The 26,873-nt window shown below is 37.0% G+C and overlaps 1 protein-coding gene across 1 annotated transcript in view; it reads right to left on the bottom strand.

The window, feature by feature from the left end:
• The window catches only part of AFG2A (AAA ATPase AFG2A), a 342,792-nt gene that overhangs the window by 315,189 nt on the left and 730 nt on the right, over positions 1 to 26,873 (bottom strand). Inside the window, exons 2-9 of the mRNA XM_007470730.1 lie at positions 21,332 to 21,453; positions 20,137 to 20,294; positions 16,340 to 16,398; positions 15,091 to 15,735; positions 14,005 to 14,134; positions 13,634 to 13,690; positions 12,012 to 12,135; positions 9,366 to 9,621 (exon numbers count right to left, since the gene is read on the bottom strand). Coding sequence (XP_007470792.1) covers positions 9,366 to 9,621; positions 12,012 to 12,135; positions 13,634 to 13,690; positions 14,005 to 14,134; positions 15,091 to 15,735; positions 16,340 to 16,398; positions 20,137 to 20,294; positions 21,332 to 21,453 — 1,551 coding nt within the window. The remainder of the gene's footprint in view (positions 1 to 9,365; positions 9,622 to 12,011; positions 12,136 to 13,633; positions 13,691 to 14,004; positions 14,135 to 15,090; positions 15,736 to 16,339; positions 16,399 to 20,136; positions 20,295 to 21,331; positions 21,454 to 26,873) is intronic.

Genomic DNA, 26,873 nt, shown 5'->3' with positions numbered 1-26,873 from the left:
GGGGCACGAACCTGCGTCCCCTGCATCGGCAGGCGGACTCTTAATCACTGCGCCACCAGGGAAGCCCAAGGTAGTCTTTTTAATAACTGCTTTTGTCACCAGGTTAAGCCATGCTGTTACAAAGTAGTTAGAAATTTCTGAAAGGATATTATTGTTAAAAAAAGAAAACTCGGGCTTCCCTGGTGGCTCAGGGGTTGAGAATCTGCCTGCCGATGCAGGGGACACGGGTTCGTGCCCCGGTCCGGGAGGATCCCACATGCCGCAGAGCGGCTGGGCCCGTAAGCCATGGCCGCTGAGCCTGCGCTCCGCAACGGGAGAGGCCACAACAGTGACAGGCCCGCGTACCGCAAAAAAATAAAAAAAAAAAGATAAGCTCATTCTTACATAAATAATATCTAGTACTTCACTGGGACACGACTGTTCAAAAGGCCCTGGCCAAAAACTCCCAAACCAAACAACCCCAGGTTGTTTCCAGCCCATTGGGAATGAAGCCGTGTGCAGAAAATTCTATGATGCTAAGCTTAAATTATTGGACATCACCATTCCTCAGGAGGCCATACTAGAATCTATGGCAAGAAATTAAATTTTTAAAAATACACATATTTTTATAAACCAGAAGTAAACAACTAGAGGAGCAAACGGACACATGTACATCATCAAGGAATACAGCTTAGGGCAAGCAATCTATAACATTTCCTTTCATTACTAAGTTTAGTTTTTAAAATGTAAACAAAAACAGAAGCAATACAACTATGTTAAGAAACACAGCTTTGAAACAAAAAACAGGTGTAGCTAATTAAATGTGTCATTTTGCTTTCATTATTTTATGTTCTAATGATCTCAAAAGTTTTGAAATGGGAAACAAGTTGCAACTAAGAGAACAAAAGGCAAAATGCCCCAGGCAAGCCTAATGCCAACACATTCTTTCCGGTATATGACATGTTCTCCTCAAGCCCCACATCACTATCCAGATATAATCACTTCTAGACAAGAGCAATTACTCTAAATTCGTGCTCTTCAAGACCATCTGCTCCATATTCAATCAACAAACATCTTGCTCCATGCATATGGCATCCTACAATTTTATACTTAATGCTTGCTAAATAATGATGTTATTTTTTGAGCATGCAATTAAGTTCCTTCCTTAGAAACTAAAATTCATCACAGGAGTAATAATGTTTTTTAGAATTATTATCTACCCTACAGACAATTATATAAAGAAGTAACATGAAACATGGGCATCTGGATCTCAGATTTGAATTGTAAAAGATAGGCATCAAATTTCTGAATAGTATATTCAGGCAAATGAAGACTGAAAGCAACTATAAAAATCTAAGTCTCTCTTTTTAAAATATACTTTCCTCAAAATATCAGAATTCCAGAAATGTTTTATCTGGAGTCTTTACTCTCCCTCAACTCAGTATTAAGTATAGACAAGGTGATAAGTATTACTTGCTTTATCACTGGGAGAGTTCCATTTCTCACTCCTTATTCATAGAAAAGAAATTAAACAGAATACTCTCAAAGAGGGTATTGTGGTTCTTGCGTTATTTATATTACAAATGATTGGTATAACTTAGACTGACTGCAGAAGCCAGGTCTATTACGAATCCCCTATCACTTTTAAAAATTGCTTTTTAAAGTAACAGCACTATGGAAAGCAACCTGGTCTCAAGACCTGAATCTTGGGCCAAGACTTCACTAACTGCTTGAGCTTGGATGGATCACACAGTCTGTACTCATCTGTGAAATAAGGGAATATACTAAATGATCTCTGATAGGATCTTCTAGTTCTAAAACGACAGAATTAATCCACTTCACCAGTCCCAGGTTTTAACAAACTTTCCTAAAAATACAGCTTATAGTTTCAAATTTTTAATATCAAATTATTTATTACCTGGCTTACCAACCCTATTAAAATGCAGAGCTAGGGGCTTCCCTGGTAGCGCAGTGGTTGAGAGTCCGCCTGCCAATGCAGGGGACACGGGTTCGTGCCCCGGTCCGAGAGGATCCCACATGCCGCGGAGCGGCTGGGCCCGTGAGTCATGGCCGCTGAGCCTGCGCATCCGGAGCCTGTGCTCCGCAACGGGAGAGGCCACAACAGTGAGAGGCCCTTATACCGCAAAAAAAAAAAGTAGAGTTAGGAACAAAAAGGATAGTTTGCTTATAGCACAATTCTTATGCCAACAGAGGTTGAAGATCTATGGCTTTGTGGACTAGAGCAAGGTCCAGGTAAGAGGAGAGGAACCAGGAAAATAATGAAGGAATATAGTCTGATATGATTTTGACTTGGGGTGGGGGGGGCAGCAGGCCAACTATATTTGTCCCTTATTTTGGAAGGTACAAAAACTCTAAATAACACACCATTATAACTGAAAAAATAATTCACAGTCACTATCTCTGTTCCTTCAACTTTCAATCACCCCTCAATTTATTGCAATCTACTAGAACTACTCTCTTCCAAGGCCCTCATGACCACCCAAGTACTAAGCACTTGATGTCACTGTGGTCTCTATACTGTCAATCCTGGCCCCACCATTTATTTCCTGTGTGATCTTGGTGAAGTTCCATAACCACTCTGACCTAAGTTTCTTCACCTATAAAATGAAGATAACCATATAAGGAATGCTGTAAGAAATCATTAACACGTGTGAAGGCACTTCAAACAATGGATGACACCTTGTAAGTACTCAATTAGTTGGTAACTAATAATATATTATTTCTAATTACTTCCTCCCTGAATCTTCCCTCATTTGAGTCACCATTTTTGGGGGGTTCTCTTCCCACCTCTCTAGCCACTCCTCGGTCTTCTATACCAGATTTTTCCTAACAATTCAACCTCTGAATGGTGGTATTCCCCAGGATCCCTTCTTTCCTCAGCAGGCTAAAACCTCCCTGATCCTTCGCAAATACAACACAACATATTATAATTTTACCTGTTACACTGCTGCACTTCTCTGTGCATCCTGAGCTCTAAGAGGAGAAAGTCCAAGTCTCTCTTATTCACTGAGGTAGTCCCAGCACCAAGTGCAGTGCCTGGCTCAATAAATGAACGAACAAATAAACTCTGTTCATTCTCTCTAAGTGACTTCATTCATTTCAATGGCTTCAGTCATAATCTAACTGGTGACAACTCACTAAAACACCGATCTAACCAAGACTCTCATCTCCAAAACCTGCAATTCAAAATCCTGCAGCTTAGACAATGTAAACAATAAAAAGGGTTAGAAGGTGGAGGATAGAGTGGGCAGGAAGAAGACATCGCAACAGTCTAGACAAGAGCAATGAAAAACAGTTAAAATTTTTTTTTAAGCTGAAACTCTGAATAAATTTTGAAAATAGAGCTGACAGGATTTGATAAAGAGTAACAAAAAAAGGAATCAAGAATAACTCTTAGAAGTAACTTTTTTTTAGAAAGACTAATTTTTTTTTTTTTTAATTAGAAAGAAAACCTTTCCTTAGGTTTTCTACTTTTATAGCCTTGGCAAGGCAACTCAGAAAATTTTCCACTAGTGAAGCAAATAGGATATATCACTTAGAGCTTAAACAGAATCAAAACTACCACGTGTTTTTCTGAAACAAACCACTCACCTCCAGTCATTTCAAATGAACAGCAGAACTAATATTAAGATACCCAATTAACTGACCAAAAAAAATTCTACTTCTCATATAATATCCATAATGTTAATGCAGTAGGAAAAATCCTAACATCACAAATATAACTATCACTATATTTCAGAATTACAAAACAGAGGGGAAAATTCATTGTTTTATGAGATATTATATTGCATAATTACTGCCTATTTATCCACCTACAATAATGAATAAAGATATGATCCCTTATAAAATGCATTAATTAGAGGATAATCATGATACATACATCAATTTAATTTTGTTGCTCTACTGCAGGGCTACAGTGGACTCACATGTGGGACGACGTGGGTAGGGGAGGGAAGAGACTGTAACTCTATGTATGACAAGAGAGCAAGAAAATCTGTCAGGGAAGCACCCCCAAAATAAGCCATATCTATTTCTAGTGTGCATATTTCTATTGATGAGCAAGACTTTTACCGATCCAGATTCAGTAAAGTCACTACTCTAGCAAGGTAAAGGATTCCGCTAGACTTCCCTGATACCACTTGTACTAGAGTAACCAAATACTCCATAAAATCAGGAATACTGTCAAAATTCAAATAAGCATCTACCAGAGAAGTGCATAAATACACATAAAATATGAAAAAATTTTTTTTAAAAAAGAGAAAGTGACACTTACCAAGGGCCTGTATAAACCATGAACACTGCTGTCAGCCTATACTTCTAAACCTCATAAGAACTCTTTTTAAAATGTTATACAAAAATAAAAAGTTATCCCTATTTAGCAGATGAGGAAAGAGTTCAAGAGGTTAAATGGCTTGCCCAGTGACTCCCAGCTGATAAGGGGTAGTGCTAGCATTTGAAACTAGAGCTCACCATAAGCTTTCCACAAAACCCTACTATTTCCCTGCAGCTTATTTAAAAATATTGAATTTTTAAAGAATCAACATTTTAATTCTAACTTAGAAAATAACATTGGCAGAATTCAAAAATGGTGGAAAATGTTAGAAAAAGAACCGTTCTTAAGAACTGGACTGTACATAGGAGATCCTCCATAAATTCCTATTCATATAAGCTAGTGAAGGGTGGGAGGGAGGACTAACAGCTATAAATATCTGAGAACCCTGCTGCAAGACAGATAACATTTTCCATTTCACAAGAAGTTATGTTATAATAATTAGATTCAGTATTTTTACTAGACCTACGTAAGTGTAATAATGACAAAATCATTGTTTAAATAAGAGTTTTAATTCTTCCTGTTCTGTGATGGTATCTTATCAAGGCCCAAGCATTTGGTATGAACATGTTGAAATGATGTGTAATCAACAAGGATGCTAAAGATAAATTCTTAGAGATGTGAAGCAAATGCTTCGTTCCACTGTTAACAAAATGATCGAGTCCTCTTCTTGAAGAAATCAAGCTCTATTTATATTCACTCTCCTGAAATGGCACAGGCAGCCTTAGAAGGATAAGTTTATAATAAATCCCTGCATTTGGAAAACAATGTTGCTAAGCATCTTCTAACATTCAGCAGAGTTTATATAACTCATGTCTCCACTGCATAATTAACATTTCATGTTTTCTAAAAAAGTGTGGTATGCTTATCTATGTTGTTAATTTAAAACATTATAAATTTTGAGGGAATTAATAAAAGGCTATGCAACTAATTAATTAGAAAGGCAGCCTAATCCCAGGAGGGATAAAAACATAGACATTAAATGTCAGGATGTGTCAGAGCTGAGCTTATAAACAGCTTGTCTGCTTGAGATAAAACATTTCAAAATGCAGCTGCTCTTTGCTTAAAAAGGTGAGCTACAAAACATTAGGCTTTTGGACAAGTCACGACTTATCAAACCACACTCTAGCTCAAAAATTAATTATAAAGAAAACATAACATTTGAAAATCAGTTTCACACCCAACCCTCAGCATTAAACATTATATCTGCTCAGATAATAAGAGATCCAATTGTTGAAAGCAATACTACAGTAGTATTTCCAACTTTTTTATTTGTTATGGAGACAAAGTTTAAAAATACGGAAAATATTCAGTAACACTAGAATAAAAGATTAGAAAAGTTGAGAGCAATCACATTGCAAAAGACACAGCATCACCCTTACAGTCTCTGGAATAGATTGCAAACCTTTGGTCCTCTGGAAAAGCATGCACAAACATATATACTACAACGATTTTGATCTTCTGTATTAATAACCCACAAACAATAACCTTAAGATTAACAAAACAATCAGTAACATAGCTCATTTAGGTTTTATGAAATTCTGAATCACTTCAATGTATGTAATTACTAGACACCTGTGCACCATTTTATTAAAAATGGCAGAGCCTCCCCAACTAGAAGCCAGTCCAGGAAAAAGGAAAACCAACAGACAGCCAACACACCAAAAGCTCAAAGAACATACATGTCCACGAATCATAAGCAAGCAAGTGTTCTAAGAAAAACATATGCCTACATTCTTACTTGTATTCTTAAGTGTTAATCCTTAACTATTTCCTTAATTGTGGCTTTCTATCTTTCAGAGTTATTTTTCATTTTAAAGTTTTATTCAGAACCATTATATATACCTGCAAGACAAACTTGGACACTCATTTTCTCCTACAGAGACTAAAATGATACAGTAGTTTAGAATAGTTATAATATTACTATCACATAAAAACTCTAGGAAGAAACTCAACACTATCAGTGAGAGAGTCAGAATTACATTACCTAAACTTAATGCAGTTATTTAAATCAGTTACAGAAAATCTCCAAAAATCGGAGAGCTGGCTGGCCTAGATCAGTGGTTCTCAAAGTGTAGCCCTTGGACCAGCAGCACTGATTATCACCTGTAACTTGACAGAAATGCAAATTCTTGTACCCCAGCTGGACCTACTAAACCAGTAGCATGCAGCCCAGAATTGTGTTTTAACAAGCTCTACAAGTGATTCTTATACAGGTTTAACACAGGAGAACCACTGGCCTAAATTAATGATACATTTCCTGTTCATAGGGAAGTACAAGACTGGCTACTTCAAATCACTTGGAAAACATTATAAATACTGATTCTAGTTCCCCACCTTCTTTATTCAATTAAGTATGGAAAGTGAGAGAGAGAGAGAGAGAGAGAGAGAGAGAGTGTGTGCGTGCACCTGCATGGGAGTGTGCATGGCTTCCCAGGTGAACCTGAGGCATAATGAGGTTTTAAGAACAAATGACCTGGGAATTCCCTGGTGGTCCAGTGGTTAAGAATCGCCAGAGCCCAGGTGCTGTAGAGCCCGTGCACCACAAGGAAGATCCTGTGTGATTCAACTAAGACCCAACACAGCCAAAAATAAATATTTAAAAAATTAAAAAACAAAAACAGGGGTTCCTACCTTTAAAAAAAAAAAGAACCAGTGACCTATGTCAGTGGCTCTCAAAGTGTGGTCCCCACACCAGCAGCATCAGCATCAGCTGGGAACATATTAGGAATTCACAGGTACCAGCCCAGACCTACTGAATCAGAAACTCTGGGAATAGGGCACAGCCAGCCATCTATAGTTTACTAAGTTCTTCAGGTGATTCTGATGCACAATAAAGTCTGAGAACCTCAACTCCAAGTGATCTGTCTGGAATCGAGAACATGTGAAATGAATTTGAATTCTGCAGAAAAGAATAAATAAGAGACAGAATTAAATTGTGTACTCAGGAATACATCTCTTGGAGCTGGAGTCTCTCACTTTCCTCACAAATTTGGAGGTCAAGGTGCCTTATTTCCCAGATAAGCCAGTGGGAATTCTCAAGCTGTCCACTTATACACAGCACAACTGTTGAACAATGAAAATGACTCCTAAAAAGCACTGGTTTTAAGCAAGATGTATTTAAAGTCCACAGTCAGAGCCATAGCTGAGAAATCTTGTCAGTGGGAAGACAAAAATTGACTGGAAATGTTCAAAAAAATAGCAGTAGTTATTTAAGGCACCACAGAACACTACCTTGTCTACTGCTACCTATAAAGGTAGCAATAACCACTTGGAGTTGTTTCCTTAGCACAGAGCAGGGATTTCTAAAGGCAAGAAAGGACAGGAGGAGATGAAGCTCAACAGAGGTTTAAAGACAAAACTAAACTCAACTCTGAAGTGAATAAATATTTTTATTACTCTACCAAGAGGAGTGGAGTGGTAATTACATCTCATTATGTCTCCCAGTTTTCACATACATTTCTCAAAAACGTACTGAGCATACTGCTTCTAAATATTAAAATTTTACCATGACTCTTTTTGTAAAAAATATGATTCTAACTTTGTGTGTAATTCTAAGGTCAGTGTAATAATTGTGACTGCTTCTACTTGTCCAAGGACACTTACTATGTTAAAGAAAAAAGGGGGGGGGCACAGCAGTTCAAACTTCCCTAGGCAGTCATTTTAAAAGACTAAGAGCCATTCAACTTTTCCCCTAATAACTCCTCTAAATTTGAATTTAGTTAGAAGGCAACATTAAATGTTCGATTCTTTTTACCTAGAACTAGGAGAATACGTAGTTCAAATTTACTGTATAGCTGAGTTTTTTCTTCCTATGCTCAATGCACACATTAGGGGTGCCCTTGTATATTCAGTAAGTGAGATATGCCCATTCTATAGCATTTGGAGCAAAATTCTACTATTTTTAATGCTTATAGAGTTTGAGTTGTTTTATCTTTCCTTCTGAGTCACACTATTAACCAAATGTATAAGTTAATCAAGTCCTGAGTCAGACTGTTTCAATGAGAAAATGCAGTTAACTTCACAATAAGCATTAGTCTGCTTTGTAGCATTATTTCTAAGAACACTGTGGGAGAAAGCCCTAACAACCTAAGTTTAAATCATTCAGACAAACAGGCACAAAAGAGAAGACAATGAAGAGTGGAAAAGCCAGGTGTATGAAAGTAGCTAATGAGGCCGGGCCAGGTTTAGTGCCTAACTTGGGTACTTCCTTGTTATGTTCTAGTTCATCCTATCCTTCTTCCCTGCCCCCCTTCCTTTCGTCCCTTCTTTTTTTCCATTTATTTCTTCTTCTCCCTTATATCCAAGGAATGTCATATGTACAAAGGCACTTAAGTATCATCTACCACAACCCCCTCAATTTACAAATGGAAAAAACTAAGGCTCAGATAAGGCAAAGAACTTGCCCAAGACCCCAAGACTGATTTTAAAGGTATTTTCTACTCAAAATCCATTTTCTACTATACACCCCTGCCTCTTTAGAAAAATCTCTTGCAAAAATTCTAGCACACTGTTCTTAAGCTTTATTCTGCTATATAAAGTTAGAGAACACCACTGCATAACACAACATACACTAGTATTTAAGACAGTATACACAAAACTACATATTTTCCCTACTGGACACTTTAATTTTAAGACTAATCTTTTTAAAACTTACCTTCTCAAAATCTGATTCATTGCTAGATTAGGGGAAACAGAAGATCAGTTAAATACCTGAAAATCTGAAATTATTAAGTCATATTAACAGCAGTTAATATTTATTTACTGCTTGTATATGCCAAGTACATCCTTTTTTTAAGTGTATAGTTTTATGTGTATATTTTTATTTTTAGGAAGAGGGATTAAGAGTGATTCTTATTTCATTTTTATAGTTTTCTGAATCATCCAGATTTTTTTCATAAAACATATATATTTTATGATTAGAAAAAATTTAGCTATTTCCATTAGGAAATAAGTGAGATATAAATTATCAGTTTGTAAATAAACCAGTTATTAAATCCATCAGTACAGAGTCACTACAGCAAATCACTCTCACCTGCTTCATTACACAAGGCTTTCAAGTCTGCTCCAACATATCCATGAGCATTATTTGCCAGCTGTAGCAGTTCAGCTTCAGTGAGCAAATGGGGCACCCTTCGAAGCAGTTTCTGGAGGATATCTAGCCGGTCTTGTGCATTCGGAACTCCAATCTCAATTTCTTTATCAAACCGTCCAGGTCTTCGGAGTGCAGCATCCAAAGCATGGGGACGATTTGTGGCCCCAAGAACCAACACCTGTCCTTCACTTCCCTCCTAACAAAACAAAATTAAAAGATATTACAGGGGCTTCCCTGGTGGCGCAGTGGTTGAGAGTCCACCTGCCCATGCAGGGGACACGGGTTCGTGCCCCGGTCCGGGAGGATCCCACATGCCACGGAGCGGCTGGGCCCGTGAGCCATGGCCACTGAGCCTGTGCGTCCGGAGCCTGTGCTCCGCAACGGGAGAGGCCACAGCAGTGAGAGGCCCGCGCACTGCAAAAAGAAAATTAAAAAAATATATATATATATATATAACACATGTTGTTCTAAAAGTAAAAAAATTAAAAAAAATACGCACTCGCTATATAGACAAGGATAGATCTAACTAGGCTAAGTCCTATCCCTTATTTCTCAAATTTTGTCATTCATCCCATATTTCCCAAAGCTCATTCTAAATGCTCCCTTACCGAGAAAGTTTTCCAATACTTAACTATCTACTCTAAGTGATGTCTCTCCCACTTCTAGCATCTTAACTACACAATTCTCATGAATGACAACATATATACCCTATACCATATAGTTTTAATTTGTTTAATTGTTTTAAGTTGTCCTTTTCCCTACTTGAAAGCAAATATTATGACCTACACGTGTTTCAAACAGAACAAGGCTCTATTACGCAGTTGTCTAAGAAATCTTCCTCACATTCGCACTGTTTCTATTTTGTTTTGATAAATATTCAAATTCCTGAAAATACACACAATATAACCAACACCCGAGTATCAGATACCCTTGAATACATACGGATTTTTACTCTGAGAATAAAATCTGGAACAACAAATTATAAAGAACTATGTTCACAATGAGCCACCTGTAGAAATTATCCAACATTCTACTCAGATGACCCAAGTGTAATCTCACAGAGACAAGCTTAATTGGAATGTGATTTGAAGTAAGAAAACTCAAAACCTAAGCAACTATACTGGATGTGCCAACAGGAAGTGCACGGATTACGGTGAATCTATGAATTATGAGTTTAGAATACAAAAATACAGGCCCTTAAACATTTTCAGGCTAAAACATCAGTGTCACATGCTCCCAGTCCTGCCCAAAGGCAAGAACATCAGTTCACAGCAGGTCTATCCCAGTGGCAGAGAAAGAGGTAGCAATGACATAGTAATTAAGATCCTCCAACAGAGCCTCCTGATTTCCTACTCACCAAAATCCATTCTAATTATAATACAGCTCTCCACATATATTTTTCTTCAGGATGAAAAAAGCCGTTCATAAACAAAGTATTTGGCCAGCTTAATAATTATACTTTTCTTTTTCTTTTTTAAAACTCTTTTCATTGAAGTATAGTTGATAATAATTATACTTATCATAAATGGATGAACTGGTGTCCCAGTTTATGTATTGGTCTCTTGTGAGTGTTGTTATGGATCTATCCTCAGAGCTCCACTATCTCCAACATACTAACAATACTGAATCCTCCAGCTTTGTAAGTTCAGAACCGAACCTGAGACATTATGATCACACCTAGGTAGTGCCCTAAGACTGAGAACCAGATGGTCATCCAGCCTCCCGCAGTTTACAACCCTTGTCTTATGTTACTCTTAAAACTGTAACACAGGTTAGCAAATAATAGAGACAATACCAAACGTTCCCGTTATTTTCACATGTTCAGTTTCTACCAATAGTCAGTAAAACCAAAAAGTTCGAATTGCCCAGTTTCTCAATGTGCAAAAGACTGGGGACTCCATGATTTCTATAATTTTTTTTGGTTCTGACATATTATGATTCTAAAAATATGAGTTATTTACAATCTTGTATAAGAAGTGTATTCTTCTGATAAATGCCTAACAGGAGTCTGAGAGAATTTTTCTTCATTCCTCTTCCCTATTAGTCCTATGGATCTCCCTTTCATAATCAGCACATAGTTTTTATTAATATAAGACTGTATGCACTATCAAAGAATCTGGTAACATGAGTAAATTCTTTTTAAATGTTGTAGAAACATATTTCCCATTATTCTCACTTTCTGTCCTTTCACTTGCCCAACTTAGAGCCCCCAAAGAATCAATTTTTACAAGAGTAATAAGACTTACTCATGAAATTTCTTAGTAAATTCCCCTTAAATTTAATTGCTAAATTTTCCTTACTGACTTGGGCTTCAGGTTTTTAGGTTAATACCATTTATTATAAATCTATCATTGTATATAATTTTATATGCTAGAAAAATATGCCAGGTTATACTGTCCTAGCTGTTACTAAGAAATCATGAAGAAAATTATTTTATGGGTCTTTCCTCTAGTTTTTACAGCTAATATTTCTTCCTTACCCTAGAGTATCCAAAAAATGCAGATACATTTGACAGTTTTTGCCACTACATGCATATTATTAAGAAAATAGCCCCTCCTACAGAAATCAATACTGTGCTGTACTTACTGAACCAATACCATCCATCAGTGTTAAGAGTGAAGCTACAACTCTTTTTTCCACTTCATTCTGAGCCCCTTCTCTTTTAGGGCAGAGTGCATCCAGCTCATCAATAAAAATAATTGATGGGTGCCTAAAAATAAACAAGTAAAATGAATTCTCTAATATATATTTAATTTTTAAATGATATGTTGCGCTGCAGTTAAATAATTGAAATTGTTTTAATTTTTTGACTGAAATGCAATGCATCAAATTTAGGATTTAATTAATAATATTAAAGACAAAAGCAATAGGATGTTAAGCTGAAAAATCTTAGATTAATTCTAGCCTAAATTATTAACTCACCAACATCACATTCTAGTAGATCTGCCCTCAATAAAAAGTAGAGTACTGAGAACATGTATTGCTCATGAGATGACAGTCTATGCCCAGACAGAACTTGCCCACTAATGCCCACTAAATTGCTATGCCTGGATCACTTCAGAAGCTGAGGCCAGTGATACTATTCCTTGGAGATGGTTTAAAGTTCCAAGGGATAGAAAGTAGAAATGCTCTTTTTAAAAAATCTACTAAAAAAACAACTTTCAAGATGACCAATTCTCCTATACAAAGATGTGAATTCTCTCATAAGAGGAAGTCTCAGCTTCTAGGAACAAATTAATAGTGACAACAAAAACATACTAAACAATAAGGTATATCACTGATTCTCAAATCTTCAGTATTTGGAGTAAAGACTACTTATTTTATCTACTGGGGGAAAAAAACTTTAAAAATGGAAGTTTTGATAAGAGAGCAGTAATTATGGTAGGTTACATACCAAAACAATGAAAGAGACATAGCCATATTATGAATAAAACTACATTAGACCAAGTTACAGGCAACTCGTTAATACTCCTTGCAATGTAACAATGGTAGCCTAAACTGAGAAATGATTAGTAAGAATCATTTTTAAAGCAAAAGATTTGTCACTTTGAAGCAAACTGTAATAAAACAAAGTTTTAAGCCTAAAGGGCAACTATAATAGTCTATTGAGATTAGATGTACCCAAAAGAAAGAAAATCATAAATTTATATGCTCAAGCAAATTCACATGACTTATCGGACAGCACTGTCTTAATGCTTTTACCTTATGTAATTTTTAAAATTGAGATATTGACATATAATATTACTTTCAGTTACACAACATAATGATTCAACATTTGTATATACGTATCGTGAAATGATTACCACAATAAGTCTAATTCACGTTGTCTCCGTACAGTCATAAAATTTTTTTTCTTATAATGAGAACTGTTTAAATCTACTCTATTTGCAACTTTCAAATGTGCAATACAGTACTATTAACTACAGTCACCGTGCTATAAGTAACATCCCCATGATTTATTTATTTTATAATGGGAAGTTTGTACGTTTTGCTACATTATGTAATTTAATAACTTATTTCTCACATTTCCAAAACAATATTAGATAGAATTAGATTAGACAGAACTTCATTAAACTTACAATCTACTTCCAGTGCTATCACTATTATTTTTGTTTTATTCTTTCATGCTTCGTATAAAGTACTACTATCTCTACTTTCATTAATATACCCTTGACTACTAATTCCAAACATCCAAAAATAAAGAATACCGCAGAGTGGCTTCAGCAAATATATGACGTAACCTTGCTTCAGTCTCCCCATAGAATCTGTAACAAATAAAATACATTTAAGGACCAACTCTTAACATTTTTAAAGCTCTGTCTATAAAAGCTCACCTGACTTTTCAAATATTTCCACAATACTTAACACTACTTTCAAAAATTATTTTCCAAACTTAATGTTTATACACATTTAAAAAAGCAAATTAAAAATATTTCAATGTGTGCCCAAAAAAAAAAAAAAAAAAAAAAATTTCAATGTGTGAAATATCCAGACAGAATACTATTGAGTCATTTTTTAAAAACCACATTTAAGATGTGTATCTAATAATATTGTTTAGTCTATTAAATTATGCACTTACTTGCTAATAATTTCAGGGCCATTAATTACAGAAACATAGGCACCAACTTCATTACCAACAGCCCTGGCAATCATTGTCTTTCCAGTACCTGGAGGGCCATAGAGCAACACTCCTCTAGGGGGAGGAATTCCTAGAAGAAAAAGCAGAGAACACTGGATGCAGCATTACTAAGGTTGCTTGTAAGTGTTGTCATATGACTTCAAACACGAGTTATAAAATAAATTTACCTTGCACAAAAACTAAAGTAAGAGTCAGAACTTCCCTTTCCCCATAGAAAAATGTACTAACTAGCCCAAACGCTGATCTCAAGCAATGACTTTTTCTCTCTGTAGACCCAACCAGGCCAGGCTGGTTAGTAAAAAAACTGGTTTAACACCCACACTATTGACATGCCCCATCCCACACAGCACAGTTCAATGATCAAAAAACAAAGCCCAAACAACAAGAAGGGCATGCAAAATAAGCCACCAACCCCAATTTTTATCCAACTAGCCATCTCAGAGAATATAAGCCTTACCAGGGTTCATTTTATATGTGAATCCAAGCATTCATTTTATATATAGAGAGAGAGATAGATATAGATATTCATGAAAAAAGAAAAAGCAAAAAGCAGAGAAAGACACGGTATGCACCAAATATATGCAGAGCATCTGGGCAGTTAACAATGCAGAAGAAGCCCTGAGTTTTCTAAAAGCCAAGTCACTCCCTTAACTACTTGTTTCAATGCAAAGAGATCTGCACCCAGCTACATTTCCTAACAAAGAAGTTTTATCCAAACTATTTAAATGTTTGATTTATTTTTTTAGTCATTACGGCTAATCTAGCATGACAAGATACTTACTCTAGATCCAATACAAACAACTGTGGAAGTGTGCAGTTGAGACAAGGCTACAACTAACTCCCATTACAATCTGAAGAGACCAAGCATAGAAAAAGGCTGACTTAACTGGCATCTCCTACCACACCTCCCACTCAGGAAAGAAAAACAGGAAAAGAGGGTGAACAATTATTAGATAAGTGAAATGAGCCAACTGCTTTTAGTATGAATTTAACATTTCTGGGTGTAGTACACTGAAGAAATCATACCATAACTCTTGAAAAGCTCAGGCTGTTTGAGAGGTAATTCAATTATTTCTCTAATTTCTTTCAGCTGACTATTTAAGCCACCAATCATGTCATAAGTTACTTTTAAGTGGTTGTCTTGATCTTTTGAATTTGTACAAATCTTTGTAAAATTGACTCTTGTTGTCAAAGAAATAAAATAAAAGGTATCAGTGTTGCACTGTGCTCCCACGCTGGGTGACTTTAGCAATCTCTCTTCATTGACAGGTTGCTCATTTCCTTCTCTGGCAGACTGAGAACAACATTTAAGACCTGTGACTGCCTCTAGTCCAAGTCCACTGCCATTCCCAGGACTCTGTGTAACACCTGATGAAACGCCACCAGCTTTATTTATCATTCTGCCATCTCCTGGTTTGTAAGGAGTACTGCTTGATGTTGGGTTTGGGGGCACTTCCAGACCTAACTGGCTTAGCTGTAAGGATATATCCAGGGTACTAGTTTCCACGCTGGATGGCTTGGAGGCCATTCCCCGGGCAACAGTGTCAGAGTCATTCTGAGCCCTTCTCAACATCGCGCCATCTGCTCCTTTCACTCGCAACACTTGCAACTTGCATGGTCGTCCATAGAATGTACAATACAGAAAGTTGCCTGGTAAAACAATCTTGCCATCTGGAAAACGATTTATTAAATACATACATTAGCACAATTTTTCACCCATTTAAAGTTTAAATAGCAATTTATTTCATCTATTAACAAAACTATCTGACTGAAAAGACTAAATCAAAGATGAAAGTATTAATAAAACAACTGTTATGAAAAACAGAGAACCTAATATTCCCCTATGATAGGGCACTATTTGGAGACGGAAGGTCAAGCTAATTCTCTGAAATTCTCTACACTCAGTACATTTAGGATTCTATCAGCTATAACCCCATAGAGCCAGGCATTCCATGTTCAGTAACAAACCAAGCTAAAATGGCACACCTACACCAACACTCCAAGATAAAATACCTGACCAAAAAGAACAGAGTTCAAGGGTTAAAAGTCTTAGTTCTACGACTGACTTTGCTCACAGTTAAGTCAAAAATTCTCTCCACTGCTCAACTACCAATCAATTACTTGGCGGTGGGGGGTGGCGGCAGATACTACATCTTAAAAGGACGTTCATTCGTTGAGGAGAATATTCTCTACACAAGACCTCAAAGACACATCAGTTTATTTGCTGCTGCCTTGCTTTTTAAAATTTAGAAAACGTATGAAAGAGACATCTCACCTAGTTTTCTCAGAAGACAAGCAGTCAGTTGTTCTTCATTAATATCTGCATTTTTGTCACTGTGAAGGGTGGGAGAAATAAAAATCAGCATTAAGTACACCAGAAACTAAAATGTAATATAAAATGACATGTACAGGGCTTCCCTGGTGGCGCAGTGGTTGAGAGTCCGCCTGCCGATGCAGGGGACACGGGTTCGTGCCCCAGTCCGGGAAGATCCCACATGCCGCAGACTTGCTAGGCCTGTGAGCCATGGCTGCTGAGCCTGCACGTCGGGAGCCTGTGCTCTGCAATGGGAGAGGCCACAACAGTGAGAGGCCCACATAACACAAAAAAAAAAAAAAAAAAAAAAAAAAAAAAGACATGTACACAGTTGTGATGTAGACCTAATCAAAAGAATCATTAGTTTACAATCTGGAAATGATTTATACAATTTTGGAATGATTTACACCTTTTAGATACTTCTTATATCCATGAAAACACCATTTGCAATTTGGTGTCCCAGTGGCCTAAATCAGTTTTCTTTACTATCTTACACACCACACACACACACCCCTATATACTTGGGTATATACATGTACACACGTGTGTACATTTATGTACTACATCTGTGGATGTATAGGAGCAATAAATCACAATGAAAAGTATGTGTTTTTTATTGTGTGTTATAGTCAGAAACATTGGAAAAACACTGGCCTTAATTAATCATTTCCTTTCTGAACTTGCCCAGCTTGGAGAAAGGCTTTTATTAATAGCTTACTTTATTCTCTTTGTATAATTTATAAATTATCTTTAAGGAAATTTAAATCTTATAGAGTACGTTATCTGAAGAGGTAGAAAAAAAGCAGAGTAATGGTACAGTGCAAGTTTATGCTAGAGAAAGGGTATGCCTAAGAAAAAAATGGAAAAGCCTTCTTCTGACCAAAAACTGTGTCTTCCAGGAAAATTGCTTGTTTGAGTACAGGAAACATGCCTAAAAATCATTACACTTGTAAAGAAACACGTTCTTGAAGAGTTCTCAGAATATGTGCATTTTCCCTCCTCTTCCGTGTGTAAGTGGCCCGTATCAGCAGAGGAAGCCTACAGTTGAGAGCTCTGCCAGAGATCACAGAGGGAGAATGGTTTAGCTCAGGAAAAGGTGTATTAGCAGCATCTGGTCCAAATCTAAGCCTTGCTCCCAACCACTTTATCAGTAACAAAATCAATACAGCCAAACTACATTATTTGAAAATTCCGTATGCAAATTCACCTACTTGCTAAAATGTGTTTATAACCCCAAAATCAATACTAGCAGAGCTTTGCCAGTCATTTGTGGATGAGCACAGAGCAGGCAAAAACTGTAACCCAATACTTTCCCAGCTGAGGCTGAAAAAGGCCTATTGTTTCAACTCTCATTCAGAGGTGACCAGAGGATGGAAGCTGGGCAGGGTAGGGAGCAGTGCAGTATGGCGTGAAAAGTTCCAGCTGTGGCACCACACAGAGGGGGTTTGCATCCTAACTTTGGCATCTGTTAATGGGGTGGCCTCAGGCAAGTCACTTAATATTTCTGAGCCACTTCTCCTCATTTGAAAAATAAAGAAAATAGAATCTACCAGAATGAGCTGTTTCAAGGACTTAAGATTATAATCTACATAAAATATATATTTTCACATATTTATGTGTTAAATAAATACACACATACATATAGACACACACACACACACCCTCCCTAGGAGCAACAGTTCAGTATTCGCTAATTCAGTATTTGTGGCAACGTCATGGAACACAACTACCACCAATAATGAGAACCAACTGTGTATTCATATAAAAGAGAGAGAGAAAAACAAGGAGAAAATTTCATGAATCAAATGCGTGTATAAACTAAAGAGAAGATTGTACATATTTCCTTAAATACTTAAATTTACTTGTTTAAAGAACTCTGAAACTACTTAAACTGCTTTTATTTATTAAACTTTGAAGAGAAGATATTTGCAAATATGTACAAATATGTAAAATATGTAAAACAATGTTTTGCTTTTAAAAAACACAGATAAAATCATTTCCACTAGAAGGAGCTCTAACATTAGTATTGATAATAAACTTTTTCAGATACAACTGAAGGATTTAAACAGCAGACTAAAATAACTGATTCTTCTTATTGGAAATTAAGTTTCTTGTCTAAGTTCTGCTGCCATGTTTAAAACATAAGGTTCTTTAAAATAAAAAACCAAGTTTCCTTTTAAAACATATACGGTCCCTGTATAGTAGGTAATCATTATCACCTAAGACTGCTGCGCCCTCAAGAGGTCACATTTGTTAGTAATCATCAAAAACCCAGTCAACTAATTACTGCTACCTAAAGCACTGTTTTAAAACAGTATGAAGATTAATCCTGTTGAACCTGAATTAACTAAAAAATTACCATAAAATAATGGGCAAGTTACTTCTCCTCACTGAGCCCATTTCCTCATCTTTAAAGAGGGATAAATATGGATACCTTGCTGGATGTTTAGAGGACTAAATGAGAGAAGAAAAAGGGGAAAGTGTGGGTGTGTGTGCTAGTACATAGCTGACACTCAACATATGTTCTCTTTTCCTTTCTGGCTTTTTATTTTGTTGCTCGTTAAACTGTTATTCAATGCACTGAAGACATTTTCCTGTTTTTAAAAGAAAAAATACACCAAAGCTGAAGCTTGGAATCTACAAAAGTAGAAAAGTGAAGAAAACTTTTCAAAATCAAGCTAATGACTGAAAAATGTTTTGTGATTCTGGCATATAATATAAAATTCCCCAAGTTTTTACAAACGTGATATTAAAGTATTAAAAGATTTTTTTTTTTTTGCGGTACGCGGGCCTCTCACTGTTGTGGCCTCTCCCGTTGCGGAGCACAGGCTCCAGACGTGCAGGCTCAGCGGCCATGGCTCACGGGCCTAGCCGCTCCACGGCATGTGGGACCTTCCCGGACCGGGGCACGAACCTGTGTCCCCTGCAGCGGCAGGCGGACTCTCAACCACTGCGCCACCAGGGAAGCCCAAGATTTTTTTTTCAAAACAAATTTTGATAAGACTTGTATATGCAAACTGAGTAAAAATCCTATTAGATACAGAACATTCAAGAGGATGGGTGATATACTTTAACCATATTTGTCATCTTTGGTGGGGGACTATTTAAAAATTGGATAGATATAATTGTTTTATTTGACCAAATAATCAATGAGTTAAAATACAGAATCAGGTACACTTCGCTTGAGCAGTCTTAATTAAAACTTGTTTCTTGCCAAATCACAGTAATCTATTCCTGTCTTTACGACTGTAAAAAAGACAAGAAGCAAACCAAGACAAAAAAAAAAAAAACTGTTAAATATCCATCAACAACAATTCCTCTCACCTGAAATTTCAGGGCATATTCTAATCACGGGACATTAGAGAGTCCATAGTCCATAAATCACATAGCACCCATCTAGCTTGTGCTGTCTGACACAGTAAGCCACTAGCCACTCACCACATGTGGCTATCAAGTGCTAAAAATGTGGCTAGCCTAAATTGAGATATGCTACAAGTGTAACATAACACACTGGATTTTGAAAACTCAGTTTGAAAAACAGAATGAAAAATCTTGTTAATAGTTTTTTGTAGTTATTATAAATTCAAATAAGACTTTACATATACTGGTTAAATAAAACATACCATTACAATTACTTTCTCTTTCTCTTCACTTTTTAAATGTGGCTACTAGAAAATGAAAAATTACATGTGTGGTTCACATTTGTGACTCATTTGGGCAGCAATGATCCAGAGAGTCACCAAAGAAAAGAGCCAAACCTGAGTGCCACGTCCATTTCCTCAGCCTGCAGTACAGCACCCAAAACAGGCTGGACGTGGATGGCATCACCAACCCTCACACCCACATTCTTCTGTGCCATTTCACTCAGGCCAACCTTGCCTCCAGGAAATCCTGCCACAGGCCAGGCCGTATAGACCTGCCCAGAACATAGGAAACAAAAATATAAGAAAATAAATATTTGTAGAATATCATTCATTTATAAGGAAGAAAACTAAGCACAGTCAAGTACATGGATCTGCAAAACACAGTTCGTACCCCAAAGGAGTTATGATTTGACATCAGTTACAAAAAAACTATTTTTTTATAAATATTACATCTCTTTTGTGAAGATTAGGAATAATGCCACAGTGAAAATGGTGGAAGAGCTGAAAGGTGGATTTAAGAAAAGAGAGAAAGGCATTAACAGGTGATAAGAGAAAAATGAGAAAAAATACTGAAGGCAAGCTAACTGTAAGGTAGTTCAGTCTGGAGCATAAACTACATCCAGGAAACAGTGAGTGACCCAGTACAAGAGCTCCATGGGAACCTGGTTCTCAACCGACTTAAATGGTAAGGGAGAAACTCAAAGATTTCTAGCTCTGGATAATAGGCTGAGCTCACACATTTATAGTCTTCTCTTCCACAAAACACAGTGAAGGATTTTTTACAGTATAAGTCCAGAACAATGAAAGGAATGGGAGGCAAGCCATCAGCAGATATAAGACTGCAAAACATTTCCAGAGGACCCCACTGGATGAGAGAACATTGACTGATGAAGCAGCAGCAGAAGACATGGCAGAGTCAGAGGAAGAAAGCTAAGCTGCCAAAAATGACCCAGGAAAGGTTCTGGACTTAGAGTCTCAGGTGTGATGAATGGTAGCCAGGACAAACGGAGGGTAATCAAATATTTACGTACAAAACAGATGACCCAAAGTAACATTTCTGTGAAGAAATACAACTAACAGACTGGGAGAAATAGGGCTGGTAGTGTGTCACTACCTCTGGAGGAAAGGCTTCTTTCTACATCATGACACTTAGGGCCTACAACTCACAGGGTATCAAAGGAAGGAAAAGTTTACATAGATGTGAGAGTCTTGTAAGATATAGCTTTTCATTTATTACTGCTTGTGTTGAAAATTAAAATCAAAAACATCTGAAATATTTCTAAAGTAAGGAAATGAAAAGGACTCTCACCTCTTGCTTTCCATCCAAACTGGTAAGCAACACTGGTCGACCAATACATATGTTTGCAGACTTCATGGTGTTGAGTCCAAGTTGAACAAGGGAATTCTGGAATGCTTTAGGAACTTTGTCATCTACCAAGAAGAAAAAGAAAATTATTTTTGCACTATTTGTAACTGAAGTTAAAGCATGCTTTCTTTTGGAGTAAATAAAAATCCTTTATCCACATGACAATACGAATGCACTTACTGAACCCTGGAGAAACTACTGTCCCAACCCTCCTTATTTTAGCAATCAGACTTAAAACCAAACCTTTGTGAGGGTCCACTGACAATATGACTGCTAACTAAAAAAGGATGTTTTATGGGGTAGGTATTGGTTTTCATTATTTAAAAAAAAAAATCTCTAAGTTCATTACTAACTGAACATACTTGCAGTAGGGCTTTTCATACTTGCATTCTGAACTTTTCATATTACAGATTCTAAGTTGAGTTGACTACTAGTACTCAAAGGCTTGAACTGGGGAAATGACACATCATCTGGCTCTGGAGGATTAAGTTGTGTTTCCACTTCTCACCCACTGGATAGCAACCAGACATTCTTACTTTCTATTCCCAGGAACACATGGATAACAATAACACAAGTCTTATTCCTTAGGCGAACACACACTGACTCAAATGACCATTAGAGCTTTCAACTTTTGGCTAAAGAAGGGGCCCAGAATTCAGTCCAGTTTCAAAACCTCTGAAAATGATGTGCTAACATCTCCACCCCTGCCCACACACTCCCTCAAGCTCCACATTTGGTTAGCTGTCCCTCCTCTGATGCTCCCAGCACCCTATGTTGCCAGATACTAGCAGTTATCACAATATTCATTTATTTTACAATCTGACTTTCCTTTAACAATATACTGTTTTGTAACAGGAAATGGGTCATATTCATCTTTGTAACTCCAGTGCCTAGGAGTGCATCAAATATAGCAGACGCATAACAAATATGCATGAAATGAATGAATGTAGTAGATGAGTATACAATATTTTTCTTTTCAGCACAAAATCCATGTAACACGATGCCTGTCACATAAGCTTTATTATAAAACTTACAGTCACATATATCATAATCACAGAGCTCTGACTCGTATTAGCATTCTTTCATAATCAGAAAAACAGATCTTTTGTAATTAAAAAGGAACTAAGTCAACAAAAGCAAAACCATGAGGTATGTCTGATTTACATCATTCTCTGCCACTGCGAAGTAACTTCCCAACACATTTATTTTCCCTGTCATCAGATGAACAAATCTAGAAAAACAAAGCATCTCCCAGGGCTAAGATTAACAGGACTGAGCATAAAATAAGCATTTTTAAAAATATGACAGGCTGAAAAGAAATTCAACTTTCCTATGAGCACCAGGTCTCTTACACAGTTTACCCAGCAATAAGAGCAAAGCGTCCTGTTTGATAACCTCATAATGTTCAGTTTCTGCCACTTCTTTCTTCCTAATAAAGGAAACCTCAATGAATTACCCTTCCCTCTTGATAATTACCTTGAGGGGGGTACTCAGTCCCTGACAAGATTCTAAGTTTTCTTCCTCTCTTCCCTCCATCCTATCCTGCACCAAGATTTGAAACATCACACACTTCTCTAAATACCTCCATTTCCTCCCTATCAGCAATGGAGATCAAGTTCAAATTCCCATCTGTTGGCTTTATTTCCTAATACATTTCCATTGTATTCTCTGCTTACAGCATCCAAATCTATGTAAGCTATCCCCCGCACAATTTTCACCAGTCCTCACTCCTTAAATACTTTAAAAATATATCTCTACACCTACTTCCTATTAATTAACTTCACACTTACTGAGCACCTTATGTGCCAGATTAACTGAGATAGTAAAGTTAATTTCAAACAACCACCCACCCTTCATTTGTTCATTCAGCAAATATTTACCATGTGCCCACTATATGGCAGGATACTACACTAGGCACTGGGGAAATAAGGTGAACAAAAACAGACACAGTCCTTGGCCTCATGGAGTTTATAACTTAATAGAATGAAAGTTATTAAACAATCACTAAATAACTGTACAATTCTAAACTAAGATTAATGCAATGAAAGAAAAACTAAGAGTCCTAAGAGAGGCTATAATGCAGGATCAGATCTAATTTGGAAGAATCAGAGAATGCTTCTCCAAGAATATTTAAATTCAGGTCTGAAGGAAGAGTAAAATTAACTAAATGAAGGGGGGGGGGAGACAATTCTCAGCAAAAAGAAGAGCTTGTACAGACATCCTTGACAAAAGACAGCATTGTGCATCTGAGGGGAAAAGTACAGGCAGAGTGGTGGGAAACAAGGAGCCACATAAGGAAGGTCAAGACCACCCAGGGCAGTGGGCTTTATCAAGCTCCTGGCCTTTAATCTGACAGTAATTGGAGGCCAGTTAGTGGTGAAAAGCAGGGTCGTGGCAGGATTTTTATTTTAAAAGATCATTCTGTCTGCAGAGTGGAAAAGGAATTGGAAGAGAGCAGCTAGTGTAGTAGTCCAGGTGAGAGAGGATGGTGTCTGAGATTAAGGTTGAAACAGTGGGAAGGGAGTGCAGAAGTGGAACATGGGAAATACTTAGTAAACAGGACGTGGTGGTGGACTGGATAATGTGAGATGTAAGAGAGCGGTGTCATGAAGGAATCTTAGATTTCTGAATTTTACAATGAGAAAGACTGAACAGAGCTCATTTGTTTTGTTGGAGGAAATCTGACTTCAGGAAGTCAGTCCTGAAGTATCTTTGAAAAGTCCAAAAGAAGAGGTATAGCACAGTGCTATATTCAAAGTATGGACCACAAATTAAGAAAACAATCCCATTTACAACTGCCTCGAATAAATTTAACCAAGGGGGTGAAAGACTTGTACTCGTAAAACTATAAGACTCTGATGAAAGAAACTGAAGACACAAATAAATGGAAAGATATACTGTGCTCACAGACTGGAAGAATCAATATTGTTCAAATGTCTATACTACCACCTAAAGCAATCTACAGATTCAATGCAATCCCTATCAAAATACTAATGGCATTTCCCACAGAACTAGAACTAATGATCTTAAAATCTGTATGGAACTGGAATAGCCACAGCAATCTTGAGAAAGAACAAAGATGGAGGTAGCATGCTCCCTGACTTCAAACTATACTGCAAAGATGTAGTAATTAGAACAGTATGGTACTGGCACAAAAACAGACACATAGATCAATGGAAGAGAATAGAGAGCTCAGAAATGAACCACACCTATAGGGGAAATTAATCGATGACAAAAGACGTAAGAATATATAATGGGCAAAAGAGAGCCTCTTCAATAAATGGTGTTGGGAAAACTGGACAGCTACATGCAAAAGAATCAAACTGGATCACTTTCTTACACCATGTACAAAATAAACTCAAAATGGACTAAAGACTTTAAATATAAGACCTGAAACCATAAAACTCCTAGAAAAAATATATACAGTAAACTCTTTGAAGTTGGTCTTAGCAGTATTTTTTGGATCTGTCTCCTGAGGCAAGGGCAACAAAAACAAAAATAAATGAGACTACATCAAACTAAAAAGCTTTTGCACAATGAAGGAAACCATCAACAAAACAAAAAGACAGCCTACTGAATGAGAGAAGATATCTGCAAATAATACATCCAATAAGGGGTTAATACCCAAAATACATAAATAACTTTTATACATATTACAATGAAATATTACTCAGCCATAAAAAAGAATGAAATCTTCCCATTTGCAACAACACGGATGGATCTAGAGGGTATTATGCCAAGTGAAATAAGTCAGAGAAAGATCAGTATTAGATGATTTCACTTATATGTGGAATCTAAAAAACAAAACAAACAGAAACAGACTCATAGATACAAAGAACGAAGGAATATTTGCTAGATGGGAGGAGGGTGGGGGGGGCTAGGCAAACAGGGGAAGGCAATTAAGAGGTACAAACTTCCAGTTATAAAGTAAATAAGTCACAGAGAAGTAATGTACAGCATAAGGAATATAGTCAATACTGAAATAACTTTGGATGATGACAGACAGTTGGTTACTAGACTTTATCAAGGTGATCATTTCCTAATGTATTTAAAAGTGAATCACTATGATTTACACCTGAAACTAATACTGTTCGTCAACTATATTTCAATTAAAAAAAGAAAGTGTGGTCCACAAACTATCTGATACTGTTAATGATGAAGTAAGTACAAAAAATGAGAATATGCATTTAGAAGCTTTTATTGCAATTTGACAGAGTAATTTTACATCTGTTGAATCTAATAAAAATTTCTTTTTTAATTTATTTTTCCAATAATTTACTTTTATCATATTTTACAACAGTGCTGATCTGTGATGTGCTGTAAATTTTTAAACCTTCCCTATGGAGTTTGAGAAGCATTGATCTAGAAGACAATTAAATCAAGACTCAGAACAATCTAAATTACAAATACAAATCTGAAAATAATAAGGGTAAATGGGAAGGAAACACTGGGCATTGGATGAACTTGCCAAAGAAAGAAGATTTATAGAGAGAAAAAGAGGGTTTAGGACTAAGAAATAAGGAACTTCTACATCTGATGGTTAGGTGGAAGAGGGTGAGCCTGCAAAGGGAACTGATGAAGTACCAACCAAAGGAAGGAGAAAAACTCGGAGATTTTGATGACACGTAAGTCAAGAAATAAAGTGTTTCAAGAAGATAGAAATGGCTGACAATACCAAAAGCTGCTGAGGGGTCAAGTAAAGTAAGTAATGAAAAACCATCCATTGGATTTACCAACGTGGAGATCATCAGTGACCAGGGCACAGGCAATTTCCATGGAATAATGAGGTGGATGTCAAATAGGAATAGGCTATGGAGTAAGTGAGAGATGAGGAGGCAGGGACCCCTCCTTTTAAGAAGTCTTGCAGTGGAGGGTGGTGATAAGAAGTGTGGAGCTTTTGTTTAAAGATGAAAGAGAAGGGGCTTCCCTGGTGGCGCAGTGGTTGAGAGTCCGCCTGCCGATGCAGGGGACACGGGTTCGTGCCCCGGTCCGGGAAGATCCCACATGCCGCGGAGCGGCTACGCCCATGAGCCTTGGCCGCTGAGCCTGCGCGTCGGGAGCCTGTGCTCCGCAACGGGAGAGGCCACAACAGTGAGAGGCCCGCGCACCGCAAAAAAAAAAAAAAAAAGTTAAAGAGAAATCAGTAGGTTTAAACGTCAATGGGAAGGATCCAGTTGAAAAAGAGACTGAATATGCCCAACAGGAAAAGCTGTCTTCCAATCCCCAAAAAGCCTGAAAATACTATGTTAACTGGAAGATTGTCTTTAGGGTCTGCACTAGACATAAATAAAAATCTTGCCACTAGGTTAATCTGATCCCTTTTTCAAATCTACAAGACATCACGCCTGCTAAAAGCTTTACCAACTCAATGCTTTTCACTTAAATCCGTTCTCCCAAGTCAAGGTTGCTGTGATCTAGGTCCATGGCTTTAGAATCAAATACATCTGGACTCAAAAAAAGCCTCTCCCATTTAGTTAGGGCCTGT

Source organism: Lipotes vexillifer, unplaced genomic scaffold (assembly GCF_000442215.2).
Source record: "Lipotes vexillifer unplaced genomic scaffold, Lipotes_vexillifer_v1.1 scaffold1276, whole genome shotgun sequence".
Taxonomy (NCBI): Eukaryota; Metazoa; Chordata; class Mammalia; order Artiodactyla; family Lipotidae; genus Lipotes; species Lipotes vexillifer.
Note: the sequence above shows the minus strand (reverse complement) of the source record. Positions and strands in the feature narration are given on the sequence as shown.